We start from the raw sequence: 20,688 nt of genomic DNA on the forward strand, positions 1-20,688 counted from the left end.
ATTAGCCATAAAGAATGAACTCTTGCCATTTGTGACAACATGGATGGACCTGAGGGGATTATGCTAAGTGAAATGAGTCAGAGAAAGGCAAATACCATAGGATTTCACTTATGCGTGTGTGCTCAGTCATGTCTGACTCTTTGTGACTCCATGGACTGTAGCCCTCCAGACAACTCTGACCATAGAATTTTCCAGGCAAGAATACTGGAGTGGGTTGCCATTTCCCACTCCAGGGGATCTTCCCTACCCAGGGATTGAACCCACATCTCTTGTAACTCCAGCAATGGCAGGCGGATTCTTTGTCAACTGCGCCACCTGGGGAGGCGGACGCATAAAGCAAAAAAAAAACCCAAAAACAACGAACACAAACAACAAAACAGAAACAGACTCATAAAGAGAAAAACAAGTGATTGCCAGAAGAGAGGGGAGTGGGGTGATGAGTGAAATAGGTGAGAGAGCTTAAGAAATACAAACTTTCAGTTATAAGTCGTAAGGATGTAATGTACAGCAAAGAGAATATACTCAATATTATTTTAATAACTTTGAATGCTAACAGATGGTAACTAAACTTATTGCAGTGATTGTTTTGTAATGTATAGAAATACTGAATCATTATGTTGCACACCTGAAAGTAATATAATATTGTAAATCAATTATATTTCAATACTCAATATTCTACAATGGTCTATATGGAAAAAGAATCTAAAAGAAGAGTGGATTTAAAGTATTTAACAGACTCATTTTGCTGTACACCTCAAACTAATACAATACTGTCAATCAATTATACCCCGATAAAATTTTTTTAAATAAAATTAAAAAATCATCCTAATGGTACTTCTGACCATTCCACCACATCGTATTTTTAAATTAGTTAAACACATAACATTATATTGAATCAACTTAAAAACTATGTCTGGGGGTCAGAAAGCAATCTTTTGGTATATTTAATTACAAGTGAGACAAACAGGACATAAAAGTCAACTTTCTATCATGCTAGCTTGAATAACTTAAAGGAATAATTAAAAGAACCTTTAGTTAAATCTGAATACTTGAATTTCACCCCTACTTGCCTCTTCTCTTGTTTTGAATTATGGGCAAAGGGCTACAGGACCCGAAGTCCCATGAGAAATGAGATCAAAGGATCCGAAACCACCAAGAGCTGCTATAAACACACACCTTCATCAAGTGAAATGACTATAAATCTTGATCCGTTCATCATCCCTTTGACACCAGTCTGAGGATGAGAACATTCAGATCTTACAAAATTACATTCTTAACAGGAATATATGAAAATGAACTGTGAAAACTGATTATCACTGAACACTGAGAGAGACTGTATGAAACCTGTCTCTGCCCCAAAGCTTGCCCCCTCCTTCCTCAAAGCCAACTCCTCCTCCTCTCCTGCAGTTTCCACTCACTACCGCAGCATCCTCCCATCTCCAAGGACCCAGGGGCAGCTCTGAATCGTCACTCAGGCACTAAACTCCAAGACTGCTCCATTCATTCTCAACAAAGCTGGTCGAGTGAGCGATGCAGGTGTTCTAATGGACTCAGTCCGCATGGAGCTGGGGGTTGTGGCAGGAGGGCACTTCCACAACTTTCAAGACCACTATCCCACCTCAGACTTTCCATGTGAACCCATGGGCTCCAGTCATTTCCTATTAGCAACTTCTCTGGCTCCACAGCTCCAACATACTCATCTTCCTGAACAACTCTGACCAGCTGAGCCTGCTGCCCAAAACCAGATGCTCCTGAACAATGGCATTCAGGACAGCCTGACCTGGCGTTCTCAAACAAATGCCATTCATGAGTTTAGACTGGATCTAAAGAGTAGAGTAGACAGGAAAAAAAAAGTCCCAAGAACAGCCTGATATATATGAGAGCCAATCACAGAACAGATGTGTAGCCAGGTGGATCAGGACTGGGGGAAGTGGAACAACCAGGTAAGCGATAATCAGAGGTCCCATGACTATCTCCACGTGGCAGTATCAACCGTATTACAAAGTGAAAAAGTGCAGAAGGATGGCTCCGCCGCGATGCCCCAGCGACCCTGCACTCATCTACACAGTCCGGGAGGCAGAACCGCAGCTGACCTGTCCTGGAGGAACACCTTGTGCCCCTCCCAGGACATGAGAGGAGGGGGCCTAAGGAGTGCCTGGAGCCTGCCTTAGTCTGCTCTGGTTGCAGATACAAACAGCCTGGATGGCTTGTAAACACCAGAAACTGATTTCTCACAGTTCTGGTGTTTGGAAGTCCAAGGATGGGGTGCCAGCATGGTGGGGTGAGGGCCCTCTTCCGGGGTGCAGACTTCTGACTGTACGCTCTCCTAGTAGAAGGGGCGAGGGAGCGCGCTGAAATCTCTTTCATGAGGTACTAGTCCAACTCATGAGGGCTCCACCCTCACAACTTAAGCACTCCCAAAGGCCCCAGTTGAACACAAACACAATGGGAGTGAGGATTCCAACATATGAATTCTGGGGAACATACACTCTCAGACACAGCAGAGGCCACTTCCCGCCGGCCACCCCTGCTCTCTGGCAGCTGCCATGAGACAGTTCTCTCTGTCCCCGGGGTTCTGGTGAAGTGGGGGCCTTCTGTACACCTCACTCTGCCCCGAGCAGATGTCCAGAACATAAACCCACTGACGTGTGGCTTCATGGCAGCAGGGTTCTGCGAGTCACACAATCATGGGTCCCTTTTATTTCAGTGCACCCCTGCTGGTGTGCGGGACAAGGATTATGCGACACCGGCTCCTTTGTCTATATAGGTAATCAACCATCTAAATCTGAAGGTGGCCATATATTTATAGTCAAAGGTCAGGCCCTGGCCTTGCCTTGTCCTGTGTGTGTGAGCAGGTAAAGAGGACTGTTCATTACCAAAGTCCAACTTTCTGATCTCACTCATTCTTCAGCGCAGTCTCATCTTCCTCCACTAAACCGTCCATCCCAGGGAGCAGAGCCGGCAACTGTCTTCAATTTTTTCAGCTCCAGACAGAAGGCTTCACACACTGGCTTGTGTGCGCGCTCAACTGTGTCTGACTCTGAGACCTCATGGACTGTAGTCCGCCAGGCTCCTCAGTCCATGGGATTTTTCCAGGCAAGGATACTGGAGTAGGTTGCCATTTCTTCCTCCAGGGGATCCTTCCAACCCAGGGATCGAACCCACATCTCCTGTGTCTCCTGCACTGGCAGGCAGATTCTTTACCACTGAGCCACTGGCAGTACTCAATAAACACTGTCAACATCTCACTGAACTCTCTATTCTGTGAGCTACCAGCAGATAAGCTGCCTCTCTTTGATTTCTCAGGCCCAGCAAGCAAAATTGTGTGAGTTTACAAGAGACTGGCTTCTAGTCACATTCTCAGGCAGAATGATTGGCTACTGATGTTACTGTGATGTTCTGGAAAGGAAAATATTGCATCCGTATTTCTTAAGAGGGAAAGGTTTTTCCAAACTAAGAGAAAAATTACTTCTAAAAGGCAAATAACCTGCTGGAAATTAAGGAAGTGTTCAAGGAATGAGGAAGACATAGCAAAATGACACAGCTTGTAAAGAAACAGTCTGCAGTTTGAAGAGGCTTCCACCAACCAAATCTGGGACAACTTGAGCAACAACAACAACGAAAAAAGAAGACAAGGGTATTGCAACTCACTGAATAAAAAAAGAATCCATGACTCCATACTGGCAAATATGTAAGTGAGAAGGAAGAGCTCACCCCCACAATAGATGCCTACCCCAAACACGGAAGGGGCTAAGTCACCAATGGACACTGCAGCTCGCAGAAAAAAACTCATCAGAAACAGGGTGTCAACACAGTCTCAATCTCCCCACAAATCACTTATTACTATTAACTAAAGCTAGAGTGCTGAATAAACCTGGATGACATTGTCCCTTAACCAAGGGTGAAGTCAACATCAGCAGCACTGGGATGAACAGGACACACGTGCCCCTGGGTGTGATGTGCCAGTCAAAGCAGGCTAATACATAGTGAATACTTAAGCCTGTACATCTTAGGATGCTGCTCTGTTGGTTAAAAATTGAAACTGGCAGAATGATTCCTGGGAATGCTAAGCCCTCACGGGTCCCTGGGTGGGGGAGCTGGCACCGGTGGGTACCCAGAGGGTATTTTGAGTGTTTCAGGGTCCACTGATTTCTGCAAGGTTTGCTGGCTGGTGCTCCTTTGGAAAAGTCCACTCGCTCTATTTACTCTAATATATTCCTCACACAATACTCCATTACTGCAGTTGGTGTGTGTGTGTGTTTGGTCACTCAGTCATGTCCGACTCCTGGCGACCCCATGAACTGTAACTCTCCAGGTTCCTCTGTCCATGGGATTTTCTTAGCAAGAATACTAGAGTGGGTTGCCATCCCCTCCTCCAGGGGATCTTTCCAACCCAGGGATTGAACCTGGCTCTCTTGCATTGAAGGCAGATTCTTTACCACTGAGCCACTGGGGAACCCCTATTGCAGATATAGATTTGGTAATAATGCTGCTATTTCCTGTTAGAATCTAGAAAAAGCCCTGCTGCTACTACTGGGGCCATTCAAATCAAACTCTGAGAAAACTCGAAACCCACCAACCAACTTGTCTACAAAGCCAAAAAAAAAAAAAAAACAATCATAAAACCTCTGGGAGAGGCTTTCAGTTCCCATCTTTACAATAAAAATTTTTTACAGCTAAGTCAAAGTGTACATCATTTTAAAATGTTGTGAAAGTACGTAAACAAGCATGCAAAAATGTGGATAAGAACCTTCTGTGCATTTTTATAATTTACTGAAATCAATTAAAGCCCAAAACATAGTGTTATGAAGACACTTAAGTGGGCAGTTTTAGAAGAGAACAAAAATGCTTATTTCAATTCAAGTTACATAAACTCCTAAAAAAAAAAATCTAAGATAGGAAAGCTGACAGATGTTCACAGTCTAAGAACATTTTTTTTAAGTGGATAAACCTGGAATTTATAAGGGGCAAGCTCAGAAAGAGTGAGAAAGAGAAACAGTAATTTTAGTAACCAATAGATTTTCCAGCTTTCAAATTAACAAAAGCCTCAAAGAAATTTTTTAATTTGTTTCTTAATAGAGATAACCATGCTTTTCTGCTAAGGTCCCTCTTTTCAAAACTATTTGCAAACTTATCCTTAGCTTGAGTTTTACCCAAATCAATTTATTTTAGGTCTACTAGGGAATTTCTTTTCCTACTAAGAAACACTGAAATATGGATTTAAAAAATATACCTATCTGAAAAAATTATTTCCAAATGCCCTTCTCTGAAATGTGCTTCCCCCAACCATTCACCAGCCCCTGCATCCTCATCCTTTTATCTGTTTCCACAACAACAGAGATAATGCTTCTATAGTCATGTCCAGATCCCCATCTCGACCTTCACACACCATAGCTGACTGCACGCCTTGCACAGGGGAGCCACCCCATTAATTGGGCTGAGTGAATGCAGTCCTTTCTCCTGGGAAGCCGGAACACTGAGATCCTAGTCAGTCGGTGGGGGTCTTAGAACTGAGGGAGGGAAGGAGGAAGGAAGGAAAGAAGAAATTTTATAAAGAATAAAAATTGACACAAAAGTAAATCTGAGACATGGAGAAGGATAAGACCAACTAAGCTTGACAAGAAAATTTGATAGTAAAATACTGAAGAGAAAGGCACACCTGTCCCAACAGGGAGTCCAACTCCCAACTCCAGTTCCCTGTGAGACTCAGGGTGCTCCTGGCCTTGCTTTCCATGAAATATCCTGCCATACTTGCAACAGCTCTTCCCTCTCGCACTCCCCACCCACCTTGCTCTAGTGGTCTCAGTGGACTTCTGTTACATACAAGCAAGAGAATCTGGTCTAACGTTCATGGTAAGCCGCCTCCAATACAGCCCCCCAAATACCTCCAGGTATTCGCACTCCTGTGGATCACAGGCTCCTTGGGTGTGGGCCAGCCTTGAGCAATGATGAAATGCCATTTTTAACTTAGGTACAGAAAGGCTGTGGCTTTTACCCTAGGGGTCTCTCTTGTCCTCCCAGACCACTGGTTCCAGGGAAGGCAGCTGCCAGTATGAGCTGCCCTGGAGAGGCCCGCAAGGCAAGGAAATGATATCTACAGCCAGCACCTGAGGCCTTGGGAAGAGATTCGATTCCCCTGGTTGAGCCCTAAGAGAATGGAGGCCCCAGCTGACAGCTGGACTGCAATGCCACCAGAGGCCCCGGGCTAAGCTAGGTCTGAGTCCCGACCCACAGACACTGAGGATAATGAATGCTGTTGTTACTAAACTTGGGGGTGGTTTGTTACACAGCCTGATGACCAACACAATTCTCTAAGACACAACTCTCAATCAGACTAACATCATGTAAAGAAGGAATATTAAGATGGGTCAAGATTCATCTCCTCCGGGGAAATCTTTAACCTGGTGGCGAGAACCAGGGTGAAAGGCTCTGACCCCGTCAAGAGACAGCTCCCGCCTGCACACCACCCAGCAGGAATCGTGGGGCGCTGGGGAGGAGCAGCCCTCCCAGCAGGCCGCCTGGCCTAGAGCTCAAGGATCTCGGTGGTCCCTGATGGTATAAACATTCTGTGATTCTATGAAGGTTAACTTCACAAGCTCAACAAAAATAGTTCTCAAGACGTTATTCTGTCTTCCACATTACAACTTGGAGTCATCATTTTCCAGAATCCAGAGTTATGTGCAAAATACACAAGACACTGCTCCCCAATGAATATCCATCCATTAGGAAATCTTTTAGAACAAACATCCCCCTAACAAGCATAATCCATTAAATGAGATGTCTGGGGACTAAGCCACCAAGTCCAACATCATCTACTGACTTCACACCATCCTGTGACCAATTCGTGTGAGATCTTTCTGAAGACTGCCCTGCCCACTTCCTGCCTCTTCCCCACTCCCACTCCTCTTCCCTCGCCACCCAGGATGCCTTGCCAAAGCATCCCCTGACCACATCCCCTCACCACCTAGGTCAGAGGTCACCACTAGCCTCCCTTCTACCTCAGCATAAGGTACTGCAATCATTTATCTGCATATCTGTCTCCCTTAAAGGATCATCAGGTCCTTAAGGGCAAAGTCTGAGCTACACTGTTCTTTGTAGCCAGGGCTACAATGTAGCCAGTAGCCAGGGCTCTGAGCTGGCACCACGAATTCCCCTGTAAGTGGACCAGACATCTCTCAGCCAACACGTGCTACTGAATTTCACATTCTCTCCAATTCTGTGGCTGAAGAGAACACATTCTAGAAATACTTTCTCATGAGGAATTTACCAGTTGCTAGACATATTAGTTTAAGACAGAAAGAAGCTCCCTGACTTCTCAACATTAGCATTTTGCTCACATGGCCTGCTTTGTCTATAGAGAGAATTCCAAACTGTCACCACGGTTCTGAACTCTGGGGGAAAAAAAAAAAAAGATTTGTGATCAGCTTTGTGATGAGATCGCTGATCCCATCATCAACAGTAACAATCATTTCAAATAAAAATGGTACCAAAAGTTGTGTATTCTCAGTAGACTTTAGAGAAATGAAGGCTAAAGTTCCACACACCAAGTGTCTTCTAATAATACCTGAAAATTAGGTAAATTACCTGCATCCCAGGGAGCAAACCAAACAACATGGCCAACACAGATCTCAGTGACGGTGCCCAGCTGGCCGCTATGTTAAACCACCAACAGGTAAAAGGAAAAATAGTCCCACGAACTGTTGGGCTGTAGACACTTGCGAGGCACACTGCTCTTTACCGAGGGAACAGGATGCAAGTTCATACTGGACACCCCTTTATATCCTGGTCACCTGCTCACTGAAAGAGTCTTGTGAGGGCACCTAATAAGAAGCTCTTCTGGTCATACTGCCCCACGGTTTTGTTTATATGCCGAAAATAAAAATACTTAAAATCCTCTATAACCACAATCTTCTGTCTCAGAGTTCCCACACATTGCCAAGCACCACTCTGTAAGTGGTGCAGAATGCGTTTTGCTGTTTCTTCTTACGCAAAGAGACTCGCTACCGGCCTGCTCGTGAAAGGAGCTTCAAGAACTATGACACACTTCGCCTGGGAAAGGCTAGACCTTCCCTTCCTGAGAGATCTCTTACTTCATGCACACAGGCATGTGCTGGGCTTAGTTAAACTTAGGAGTCACTCTGAAAACAATACTGAAGGTCACTTTGGGGGACTTTAGAATACAGAAAGAACTGAGAGAAAATGACCAAGCTCTGGCTGCTTCCGAGGCTCATCTCTGGATCACATCCAGATGTGTTCTCCAAACAGTGCTGCTAAATGGCACACTGCGTGTGCGCAGACAGGCAGCCCCAGACGCAGTCCCAGCCTCAAGGCCTCGGTCTTCCCATCTTTCTGCTGGGATCCTTTTCAATCCTGCAATCAAGGTCCAGGCAGCCGGCTTCCCTCCTAGCTCTGTAACAAGGGTGCTGACCACCATCCCTCTAACCAGCAGCTGCACTTTGACCACAAGGATGCTTCCTAACCAGTGATCTGTGCTATGTGGGCACTGACCATACACCTTCAGCCCCCAGGCTCTGGGAGGACACCTCTAACGTCAGGAACCAATACATACATACAGACACATACTTCGTTTGTATCTTTATAAGGACTTTTACAATGGAGGGACTGACAGTTTGGGTTCAAATATTCATAGAAGCAAGGTTTAATTGTCAGGAATACAGCATCACCATATTTTAGGGGGCTTTCTTCACCTAGGCAAGCTACAAATCAAGACCTCAATTTCTAAACTTCCACCTCAAGAAACCCAAACTCCACTTCCTCATTCCAGCAGTGGTGTGCTTGGGTACAGAAACTTCTTGAAATCAAATGACTTAAGTGGGTTCATCTCTCAACTTTTTTCCTTCAGAGTGTAACAGTGCAACAGAGATCCACGCCTTGAGGGTTCCCCCTCAAGTTTTCTACTGAGCGTGACCTGAACACCAGACCCTGAATCAAACACCCACCCAGTTCACCCAGATTGTCCAGCTGCAGAGAGGAGATTTGATAAGGCCCACAAAAATACAAAATTGCACTGAGCACTCAAACCAAGCCAGAATGATGCAGAAAACACAGATCAGAGCTTTACCAACTTGAACAATCTTTACATTTCTCCTCAAAACAGAGTCTCAGAGTAGAGTCCACTGTAAGTATTGATAAAATATGAAAAACCCACACAAAAAAACTAGCTGATTTTGAAGTTGAAGTAAAAAATAAAACTGCTGGCTAAAAGAAGAAAAATGTACCACGCCTCTCAGTATATTGCATTAAAAAGGGAAAAAAGAAGTAAAAAAGGAAAAGGCACAGAGAAGAAAAACACATGACCTTTAATCTGAGTAAAGGAATCACACACCATTCAGTGCACCCAGAACGCCACGGCACCATCAGAGTCAAAGGCACAGATTTCTGTCCATAGCACCACAAGGAGCCCCAGCTCAGAGCCTGGGCCAGTTCCACGGAGTCCACATGAGTGCAGAAAGCAGTCCTGTGGGGGAACAGTGGCATGGTCCACACGGTGCCCCAGGAGGCCCGCACTGCAGCCTCTGGTGTGCACAGAACCGCCACCATGTCAGTTTCTCTGTCACTTTGACTCTCGGAACCTGGCAGCTCAGTGGTTCTCAAAAGGGGCAGAGGGGAGCTGCCCTCTGGGGAAATGAGATTTAGCAAAGTCTGGAGACATGTCTGACTGTCCTGAGCAGTGGGTAGAGGAAGGGGCGCTGCTAAGCATGCTACCATGGACAGGCAGCCCCACCACAACCACCAAGGAAGGATCCTGCCCAAAGCGTCAATGACGCCAAGGCTGAGAGACCCAGTGGACCTTCACTGAGGACGCCTGCTTTACTGAACGTGACCCTGATTTTCACCCCAAGAGGCCAGGCTCCATAAATATCCCCTCACATGTGAATACAGCTCATCAAGACTGAAACCCATTTATGAAAATCAGCTTGAGGTCCTTCTTGGCTGGATCTCAGCACTACGTTCCGGACCCAGAAGGCGGGGGACAGCACTCACCCAGTGCCCCGGCTGCCACCCTTCTGCATCCAATGTGAAGACACAGATCAAGCCTGAGGCCCCTGGGGGCTGGGTGGCCAGGACGAGGGTGACTCAGCCTGGCCTCAGTGGCTGGGGCCCACGCTTACTCGTTCCGCCCTCTCTTGTCCTCACACTCTGTCCACAGCTCCTTCTGTCCTTACCTCTGAGCCATCACAGCACCATTTTATCCCAGACACAGGAATAACTTTTGTTTTCAAAAAACCCGACTCTAGATTCCACAAGGGCTCCTCCCAGAACATTCTTGGTTAAATGAGAGAAGACAATGTGGTCCAGCCATCCAGTCTCCTGGTTCCACGCCAGAAGCCCACAGGGCCCCAGTAGACCATCCCCACCAACTGAAAACCATGGCCACACTCGCCATCCAGCCCCAGCCATGCTCAAAGGCTCAGAGACACCCAACGTGGCCCAGGAGCAGAGCCACTGACCGCTCCTGGGCCACCGTGGGGGCTGTGCTTGTCTGGGGGTCTTGTGCTAGGTCTCCTCCCCCCTTCTCGAGGCCACTGCAGCTCCTTCACACACACTCTGCTCACATCCTGCACTCCCATCACCCAGGGGCCAGTGACAGCTGCAAAGCCTGCAACAAAGCCGCACCACCGTCGCTGCAAAGGAGCAGGCCCTGCAGCCGGGCCAGGGCTCCGAACAACCAGCCTCTGGAAAGAGAGCGGCGTGCAAAGCAAGGACCTGTGCTCTCCTCCTCCAGTTCCGGGCTGTGTGGTTAAAACCAAAAGTCACACTTCTGAAGGCCAGCTCTGCTATGCTTCCTCCAGATGTCTGACTAAATGCAAGAAACAGAAAATTAGACATTAGATTAGACATTTATCTTAAGGGTCAAATGTATGCTAACATTACAGTGAATGAACGAGTCCCCATTGCAGCTTGCAGAAGACAGAGGGCATTCTCCAATGCTGCAGAAACTCTGCTTACTAATGCCTTTCAAGCAAAGGAGTAACAAGGACTATACATTAAAATAACCACCCATCACTGACAGCTTGAGGGGAAAAAAGATTGTCCGCATAAAACTGGCAAAAGCAATGTTCACTATAAATGAAGGTACGGCTTGATTGTTTTGGGAGTTCAAAATTTTCAAAGCTGAATTCAAACACAGCATCATGACTTCGACTCTCGTCCTAGATTTTGGCAGAACGCATGGGGAGCCCTAAAACCTGGACTGACAAGCAACTGTACAAAATCTAGATCCACATCTAGAAACAAGAGCGTGTTTAAAAGACGATGACGATTACACTTTACAGAACAGCTGTCACCAACTGGTATCCTGAGTCAGAGGTTCATTAATGGACAAAATTCTAAGTGTGGAGCAAAGTCTTCTCTTGAAGTACAGGCCTCTCAACCTATCAATCCATGCGCCAATCCCCTAGGTTATTGGTCAATTTGCAGAGTGAGACAAGATTCCCCAAATATAATCAGAATATTTTTCATAGCTTTTCTTTCCCCACCAAGGACCAGAATCACCCAGCCACGAGAAAGAACTTGCTTACAGAATGTTTCAAGCGCTACACTCATGGCTATACTACATATCAACCAACTCCCATGCACAGTGTTTCCTATTCACCCTCCTCAGAGTCACAAGGTCTATAATCAGAGGCATCCAAAATAGAAGTGACTTGCATTTCACCATCCAACGAAGATTTCTGCAAAGCTCACGGAGCACACTGGCAACGATGTGACTGCAGTGGCGAACAATTATCTTTAGTGCACTCCAGCTGTATTCCTCTCGGCACCAGGAGCCAGCTGGCATGTCTGCGGAGGCTGGTACATCTCTGCTGGGCACGGCACTCATCTGTCACACCCCATGAACCCCCACTATACAGCCCAAGTAGGGGACAAAGACCGCAGAAAATGACCCAGAAATTAAAATCACACGTGCCAGGTGATGTATCTATAGAATAATGAAACCAGGTTGAATTTTTTTTTTTTAATCAAAGTAGTATAACCAAGGGAGACTAGACACTTAGCCCAGAGCTGTCACCATTGCTGGAACATTTGAGAACTCCCTTTTTGGACTCTTTTCAGTCCAACTTTTGATCCATATGAAAAAACAAATAATGAAAACAAAAATCTCTTTACAAAGTCAAAACTAATGTATAAAATGTTAGTATTCTGACAAAGGTGAAGAATAAAGGATTTCAAGGCTTTCCACTCCAGTATTTACATGTTAAGTAACCTCCCAGCAAAGCAGCAGAGAACCCAGCATGCTGCTGCTTGGGACCAACCGTCCCTGAGATGACCTCTCTTCTAAGAGCCACCAACTGACTTTCTAGGCAGAATCTTGCCAACTGAGGAGCCTGCCAAGTTGTCTGCTGTTGGGCCGACCACTCAATTTTAACTTCAGCACATCCCTCTCTCCAAGCTGGCAGAGGGCAATAGAAGCCTCAAAAAGAAGCAAAGGAAGGGACCACAGGTCTCCTCTGACCTCGCAGCTGTAGAGCCAGCCGGTCAGACTTTTCCGTGAAAGAAATGGGCACAAACCATCCCCCAAATTTACTCAGGGCTGCCTGTGTTTATTTTTCAGCCCATCAACTCCTATTTAGTTAGAGCAGTATTTTAATAAAATAAAACATCTGTATGCAGGCCTCTAAAACCTTATTCTTTGAAGATTTTTTTTTTTTTTTTTTTTAAATCCCTGGCCTCACCCTCTCTGTCAGGGCACAAGCTGATGTTCCAAGGATGAGAGTGGATGCCAGCTGGGTGGGCCCGGCACCCACGGGAGAATTGCCTCAAACACTCATCCCACCCTCTCTGCGCGGCATTATGGTGTGACTGTACAGAGATGCAACCTAGAAGGGCAATAAATGCCAAGAAGAGGAGGATTTGCAGTCCAAATTCTACTGCCAGCAAGTATCCACTCAAGTCACAGAGCTCTATTTAACCTCATCCCACCCAGCTCTCAAATTCCACTTATCCTTCCAGGACTGCCTTGAACCCTCGATGTGTCTGCAAGACAAGCCCTCTGGCTTCTGGCTTCTCTGGCTACAGCAAGTTCACACAGGCTCCTGTAGCTCGTTCCACCCACTGCATATTTAATTCAAGAAAATTAACCTGAATGCTATGTTCATAATGACATATATCCATCTAGCACCTCTGGTTTATTAACCATCTTAGTCTAATTTCAGGTTCCTTGGGTCACACGTCAAGGCAGTATGTTTAAGCAGAGATCCAGTGAGGCTCAGGAGGACAGATGATCCATAGCCAAGGCAGGGTCATGGCCAGACTGCAGACTCCCGACTTCTGGGCTCTTCACCCTCCACCCACTTCACATAGCCAGAGGCATATTTTGAAAAACATTCAGGGAAGAGCCCTCCCTCTTCTTCAGGAAAGGTAGGACAGGCTAACAGTGAGTCTCAGAGCACACAGAGGAAACGATCTCCTACCCAAGACTTGCAGCCACAAACTCAACATTTCACGATGATGCAAAGGCTGCAGAGAGTGAGCTCTCTCTTTCCTTCTAGCTCTCTGCTGAGAATGTGCTGAAAGCATGAGAGGCCCTGACATCAACTGCTGGTGCCATGCACTTACCCTGGGCGCCCAGATGTTGAATCATTAAGGGATGTGTACTCTGAAGTATGACAAGTGTAACACTGTCAATAGCTCTCTTTTGAAAAATACCAAACACTGCTTCCTTACAGACAAGTCCAACACTATACACTTGGAGCTACATCTCTGACCCTGCATGATTAAAACAGGATTTCAAAACTGCTCATGTGGCTTGTCTCCCATATTTTTCCTTTTGGTTCTGCCCTTTGCTGGGTAGGAATGGATTTCATCTTTGTGTTGTTAAGTTTCATCTAGCCAGAAATGTGAAAGCAATTCATCTAAAGATGATAGAGACAATCAGCTTTGTAGAAAAGGGTGAGAAAATCTATTCAATACTATTTCACAAAATTATTTAATATGCACTCCTCTCAAAAAGGAGCAGAAAAGTAAAACTCCTCATCACAAATACTGCTAGTCAAAAGTGCACAGGCAACAACTGAATCTCTGAAAACAAGGCAAGTGTGGGCCAGGCACAGACCACCCCCCACCTCAAACTAGCAGTCACAGCGCAGCTGAGGTGGGATCCTCTACCAAGTGAGGACAGGCTGGACTCCAACACTGCCACTAACCAGCTGCGGAAACGTGAGCAAATATCTTAACCTTTAAGACTCGATTACCTCTCCTGGAAAATGAGGACAAAGACATGAAGACATGCCCTTGTCCAGGATCTGCAAGACCAGGGCAAGAGACTGCACCTCTCCAAGATTCAGTTTCCTCATGCATAGCATGAGGGGATGGGAGCAAACGACCCCCTGCTCTAAATCAGAGAGGAAAATTAAGTGAGCCGGGTGGTGGTCAGGGAGCCACCCATATGCCGTCAGCCCACACTTGGTCAGAGCATCTTCACAACCTCGCAGGCAGCACTGCTAATAAATTTTAGTTTGTAAGCAAAGTCTACAGGCATGGTTTTGCCCACCAAGCTGGAAAGGTTAAAGTGGGTTAAAGCCTGAGAAAAAGAATGCGTAAGAGATGAATTTCCATAGGCTGCAGACAGCGTGGAAACGGACTGCAGGAGTCCAAGCTAATCGCCCCAACAGGCACTGCGGTCCCTGGAGTTTAAACACTGGACTTTGCTGTGCACCTCCCGTGCCCGAGAGGAGCCGTTCAGATATCAGTGCTGTACAGCCCAGAACACACTTCACATTAAACACATGAAAATCACTGTGAGTGGCTATGTCCCTAATCAAAAATGTTTATCTAGTACCTTTTGGTGTGTTAAGCATTTGAGACTCTTTTTGATCCTCAAAGACGTGAGACAGCTAAAGTCATTCATCTAAAGAGACAAGGAAAGAAGACTGAACAGTATCGTGTTGTTAAAAAGATTGCCACTAGCCACGGTTTCCTTTCAGTTTCGTTTGGGTGTTTTTTCTTTCGCTATATGCTTTGAAATCTTTCTTAAGTTTCATTTTCAGGACATGACCCTATCTGCTTACTTCTCAGGTAGAAACGCACACCAACCAAAAAGTTTACTATCCCAATCTGCTTTCATTACTGCAAGTCTTACACATTCTCTACTTCCTCTCAATAAACACACACACTGATGCTCTGACTGATGTCCTTCAGCAGGTAGCGTCACTCGTTCATTCAACAAATAGTTATAGCATGTCTGCAAGGTATCAGACAACCCAGTATTGTAAGCATGTGGGTTACATCAATGACTAAAGAGTTCTAGAACTTACATGCTAAAGTAAGTAGAAATAATTATGGTTACAGTTGTATATATGTACAAAAAGAGGCTTCGCAAGCGGTGCAGTGATAAAAGTATATATACAATGCACTATAGCTGACATGCAACAAAGAAAAATGGTGGTGCACAAAAGGCATATTAGGATTGCTGATGGGATGACAAGAGGGGTGTTTAGTGGGGTGTCTGGGAAGGATTCACTGAAAAGTGAGGCCTGAATTGAGACTGAACGTGGTGAGGAAGCTAGCCAAGAGCACACATGGAGAAGAGAACTCCAGGCAGAGTGACAGAGCAAAGGTCCTGGGGCAACTGCATGTCTGATGTGTTCAAGAAACAGCACTCAAGGGGCCAGTGTGGCTGCAAAGAGCAAGTGATTGAGGCAGGCAGGAAGACTGCAAAGGACCCTGGGGTCCCCTGGAAGGCCTGCGTTGTCAAATTCACTGTAAGGCTTTTATTCTATGTGACAGAAGGAGTCGCAGCAGTTTTCTGAGCAGAGGAGTGATGTGTTCAAGTTCTCAGAAGGATCTCAGTGCAGCAGCAGTGTAGAGAACAGACCGCGGTGGGTAAGCCTGGAGAGAGGCAGGGAGACCAGTCGGGCTCATTACATGGCAACAGCAGGAGAGGTTTTAAAGTGGTCAGATTCTGCACCAGGTCTTGGTTGTGGCACGTGGAACCTTTGATCTTCATTGCTGTATGTGGGATCTGGTTCCCTGACGACTGATCAAACCTGATCCCTTGCACTGGGAGTCTTAGCCACTGGACCACTAGGGGAATCCCTCTGGATGTGCTTTGAAGGCAGAGTCATGCCTTCCTAGCAGATTGAACAGGAGATGAGGAAGTGATAGGGTGGTCCAGGATGACAGCTAGTCCCTGGATGAAGTGGCTCTCAATCATTTTAAGATTTCAGTTTGTCAACCCAAACTGACACGCCAGGTGCAGGTATTATAATTATCCTGATTTATTTGGCCTCACTGAATTTTAAATTCTCTTTAGTCCGTTCCTCCTCTTCTTCTTCCATAAAAAATGATCCAATCAGTTAAGACCAGTTGTTACAGATGGAAGAAGAGAAACCACAGACATGACCCAGTGACCCACAGCCTACCCAAGGCGGCAACCCCAGCCTAGTTATTATCTGATGGCTAGTCAAGCAATACTGGAAAGTTTCCACTTGTAATTTAATGGCTCCATGGCTTTGGGCAAGTCATTTCTCCTCTCTGCCTTGTATCTGGTCGTAAAGTAAGGATGATATTGTCCCCAGGGTTACTGTGACTAAATGTTACTAAATGAATAAATTACTGAATGAAATAAATGTTACTGTCACTAAATGTGACTAAATGTTACTAAATGAATGAGCTGATGTCAAGCAACATGTAAGTGCTGTACTTTGTTATCATCATTGTTGCTAAGTGTTTTTGTTACTTCTTGATCTCAAATAACTTTATAAAAAGTAACATTTATTTCAGTTCAGTCCCTCAGTCCTGCTGACTCTTTGCCACCCCATGAACTGCAGCACACCAGGCCTCCCTGTCTGTCACTAACTCCTGGAGTTCATCCAAACTCATGTCCATCGAGTCGGTGATGCCATCCAGCCATCTCATCCTCTGTCGTCCCCTTCTCCTCCTGCCCCCAAACCCTCCCAGCATCAGAGTCTTTTCCAATGAGTCAACTCTTCGCATGAGGTGGCCAAAGTATTGGAGTTTCAACTTTAGCATCAGTCCTTCTAAAGAACACTCAGGAGTGATCTACTTTAGAGTGGACTGTTTGATCTCCTTGCAGTCCAATGGACTCTCAAACATTTACTTAGTAACATTTATTTCGTTTAGTAACTCATTCTCTTACCTAATGAGTCTAACATAAATTTCTAAGACAGGAATAACCTAACATTGGGTGTCAACTGCTCAATCATGTTCGACTCTTTGCAACCCCATGGACTGTCCTCTAGGCTCCTCTGTCCACGGGATTCTCCAGGCAAGAATACTGGAGTGGGTAGCCATTCCCTCCGCCAGGGGATAGCGTACACTAAATACAAAAGGAGGCAAGTTCCCCTTGGGCATCATGGAAGCCTAATACAATCACTGCAATTCTACGGACAAACATTACCTGCTGTATTTGGGTGTGGAAAATATGAACCTAGTATCCTTGGTGCATCTAAAGAAACTAACCTAACCAAGCTCTATGAATTTCTCTGACTCTTCCAAGTCTAGCTATCTAGAAGGTCTTTCAGGACAGAAGAAATATGGTACTTAGGCACTTCAGCTTTTGTTATGTACTAAAATTAAGAACTCTTGAGACACAGTTTTTAAAAGTTTAATCGTCTAACAATCAGAAGTTAAAATACAAATATATATGCATACCTATACACTACAACTTAAATCTATTCTCTTCTGCCAGCTTCTGACACAATGAGTTCCCATGGAAAATGCGTCTGAACAACAATGACAATTCCAAGACTCATCCCAGCCAGTGATTTTCAAACCAGCAGCATCTCAGAATCACCTGGAGAGCTTTACGCATACTCATGACAAAGCCCAGTCCTAGATTTCTGGTCTAACTGAAATCATTGAGAACAGCTAAATAGGTAAATACTACAAGTATTATTGACTGAATGTGGTAGACAGAGAGAACACTAGTTAAATAGTGAACGAGGACGTCTAGGTTTAAATTAGCATCATAACCAGTGGGTTCTGGGGTGAGAAGACACTACAGCCCAGATGAGAAATCCTCTTAACCTGCTCTGCTAGTCTCTCAAACCATCCCAAAGCTCCAAAACAAGAACTAATGATCTTCCAAATGTTTCCTCAAAAACAAATGATGACCAAAACTTAAGACTTCTTCCAAATGAAAGAACACACAACATCATTCTACATTTTTCTGGCAAAACCCTTCTACACCTTATTGCCAAATAGCTGATTACAGTTACTTTTATTTTCCCCTTTCCTTATTATAGTCATAACAGCATACAGCATGGGTCTAAGAAACGCGAGTCTTCCTTTTCTTTGTATTACTTTAATCCATTATTTAAAACAATGTCTGTACCCAATATTAGGGCACAACACAAGGGAGAAGTTATTTCCAATGTTACAACAATATATATGAGTAACGATATTCTACAACAAAGTCATTCATTCCTTTATAATACAACAGTTATTCAGTCTTTATTACATGCTGGACACTTCTTTCAGGTGCTTGGGACCACAGAAGTGATCAGGACAAGTGGGACTTATATCTTTCTGCTGTGCATGTGTGCTAAGTCGTGTCATTCATGTCCCACTCTTTTTGATCCCATGGACTACAGCCCACTATGTTCCTCTGTCCATGGGATTTCCCAGGCAAGAATACTGGAGTCAGTTGTCATTTCCTTCTCCAGGGGATCTTCCCAACCCAGGGATTCTTTACCACCTAGCTACCAGGGAAGGCTTCCCAGGTGGCACTGCTGCTGCTAAGTCACTTCAGTCGTGTCCAACTCTGTGCCGCCCCATAGACGGCAGGTAAAGAACCCAACTGCCAATGCAGGAGACTCAAGAAATGCAGGCTTGCACCCTGGGTCAGGAAAATCCCCGGGAGAAGGAAATGGTAACCCACTCCAGTATTCTTGCCTGGACAATCCCATGGACAGAGGAGCCTGGCTGGCTACACTCCATGGGGTCAAAAAGAGTCAGCCAGGACTGAAGCGACTTAGCACCCATGCACCCAGACCACCAGTGAAGCCCAGGTTAACATAATGGAAGTTAAAATAACACCATTAGAAATGTCATACTGAACCCTAACTTACTGTCTACTATAAACCAGATATTAGTCTCTCTTTACATAGGGTACCCATTTACTAAAGTTGTTCTAAAGAGATGAATTTACTATTTACAAGAAATTAAATGATGCCAAACAATGAAAAAATTCTTCCCCGTGGCCGAGTTTAAATTTGGCTTTGCATACTAGATGGAATGCGCCATTCTAAAAGTGACAAGAATGAATTATGACAGAGTTGTGCCAATTCATTCACACAAGAAATTTTTTTCAAATTAGTTCAACCACATCAACTGTGAAAAGAATCCGTGGTTTAAAAAAAGTCAAGATTTCATAAAAATATATTTCCAATTTCAAATTTTTTTAAGTTGAAAATTACATAAACTGTTTGATGCATAAACTACCCATCTATTAGATACTAAATCACATAAGCTTATTGATAAAACAGTACTAATAAAATACTGTAAGACCAATTAAATAAACAATCATTACTAGGAGCAGCGATCAGTCTTTTAACTTCCTTTACAAATCCTAGTCCAGAAGTCATTGAAATCACTCAGAAATTCACAGGACTGTAATTCAACCTCAAGCAAAAACAAGGGGACTTATTCCAAAGCTGTCTGCAAATCACTGCGATAATACTGTAAAGAAAAAAAAATGTTAACGAATTCAGGTGACGTTATTTGACTGCAATCTCTCAACATTCCCCCACCCAAAATCCTTTTTGTTGTTGGTATTTTGCGAGGAGGGCTGTGGGGGGTTTTTTTGTTTTTTTAAAGAAATGGGGTCAGGGCCAGCAAGTGGGCTCAATTCGCGAGTTTCCGGGGAGCCGGCCCAGGCATTCAGTCCTCGGCCGTGCCCAGGGTCCCCATCGCCTTCGCCTCTCGGGATACAAACAGGCTCACCCTTTCGCGCGCAACTCGACAGGCAGCTCCGCCGGACAGACAGCCGAAGCCCGGCCTGGACCCCGCCCCGGCCCGCTCTCCGGGGCGAAGACCCCGGTCCGCTCGCGGTAACCGGTCGAGAGCAACGGCCGCCGGGCGGGGCGCGGGGTGCGGGGCGCGCGCGCAGGAGGCTCGGGGCGTCGGAGGAATCAGAGGGACCCCCGCCCGCCCGCCTCACCGTCGATGTTCTCCCGGTCGCTGATGTGCTGCAGGTTGCAGCCCGTGTCCTCGCGGCTCAGGTCGGCGTCGGGCCGGCAGGACTCCAGCCGCGAGTGGGCATTCCTGCGGAGCTTGGGGCTGGACGACACGCAGCACGAGGCGGTGTTCCCCATGGCTGGCGCCCCGGCCCCGGCGCGGCCCCGGGTCAGCAGCGGCGGCGGCGGCGCGGCCTCGCCATGGGCGGCCCGGCTCCCCTCGCCCGGCCCGGCGGCCTGTCCGCGGCGGAGGAGCGCCCGCGCCCGCGCGACTGCGGCCGCCCGGCCCGGCTCACCCCGCCGCCGCCATGGCGGGCGCCGCGCAACCGCCTCCGCTTCCCGATCGGCCCGGCTCTGCGCCGGCGGCCGCAAGCGGTTCCGGTTCAGGGGGCGCGGCCGTTCGGGATGCGGAGACGCGGGGGCGAAAGCAGGCGGCGGGGACGCGAGAGGCCGTGGGCGACGGTAACGCGGGCTGCGGGGAGGCGCGGCGCTGGGCCCGGGCGTGGGCGGCCCGGGGGACGTTGGG

The 20,688-nt window shown here is 46.3% G+C and overlaps 1 protein-coding gene across 4 annotated transcripts in view; it reads right to left on the bottom strand.

Moving 5' to 3' along the window:
- CCNY (cyclin Y) overlaps nucleotides 1-20,688 on the bottom strand; it is a 122,857-nt gene that overhangs the window by 87,274 nt on the left and 14,895 nt on the right. The window contains exon 1 of one of the 4 annotated variants that reach the window (XM_055543661.1): nucleotides 20,147-20,670. The exons of 2 other annotated variants lie outside the window; for them this stretch is intronic. In XM_055543661.1, the coding sequence (XP_055399636.1) occupies nucleotides 20,147-20,300 (154 nt within the window). In that variant the 5' untranslated portion in view covers nucleotides 20,301-20,670. Of the gene's footprint in view, nucleotides 1-5,885; nucleotides 6,076-20,146; nucleotides 20,671-20,688 lie in introns of those variants that run through there. One more of the 4 variants, XM_055543659.1, reaches the window with a different exon arrangement.

The sequence above is a fragment of the Bubalus kerabau genome, chromosome 13, assembly GCF_029407905.1.
Source record: "Bubalus kerabau isolate K-KA32 ecotype Philippines breed swamp buffalo chromosome 13, PCC_UOA_SB_1v2, whole genome shotgun sequence".
NCBI lineage: Eukaryota > Metazoa > Chordata > Mammalia > Artiodactyla > Bovidae > Bubalus > Bubalus kerabau.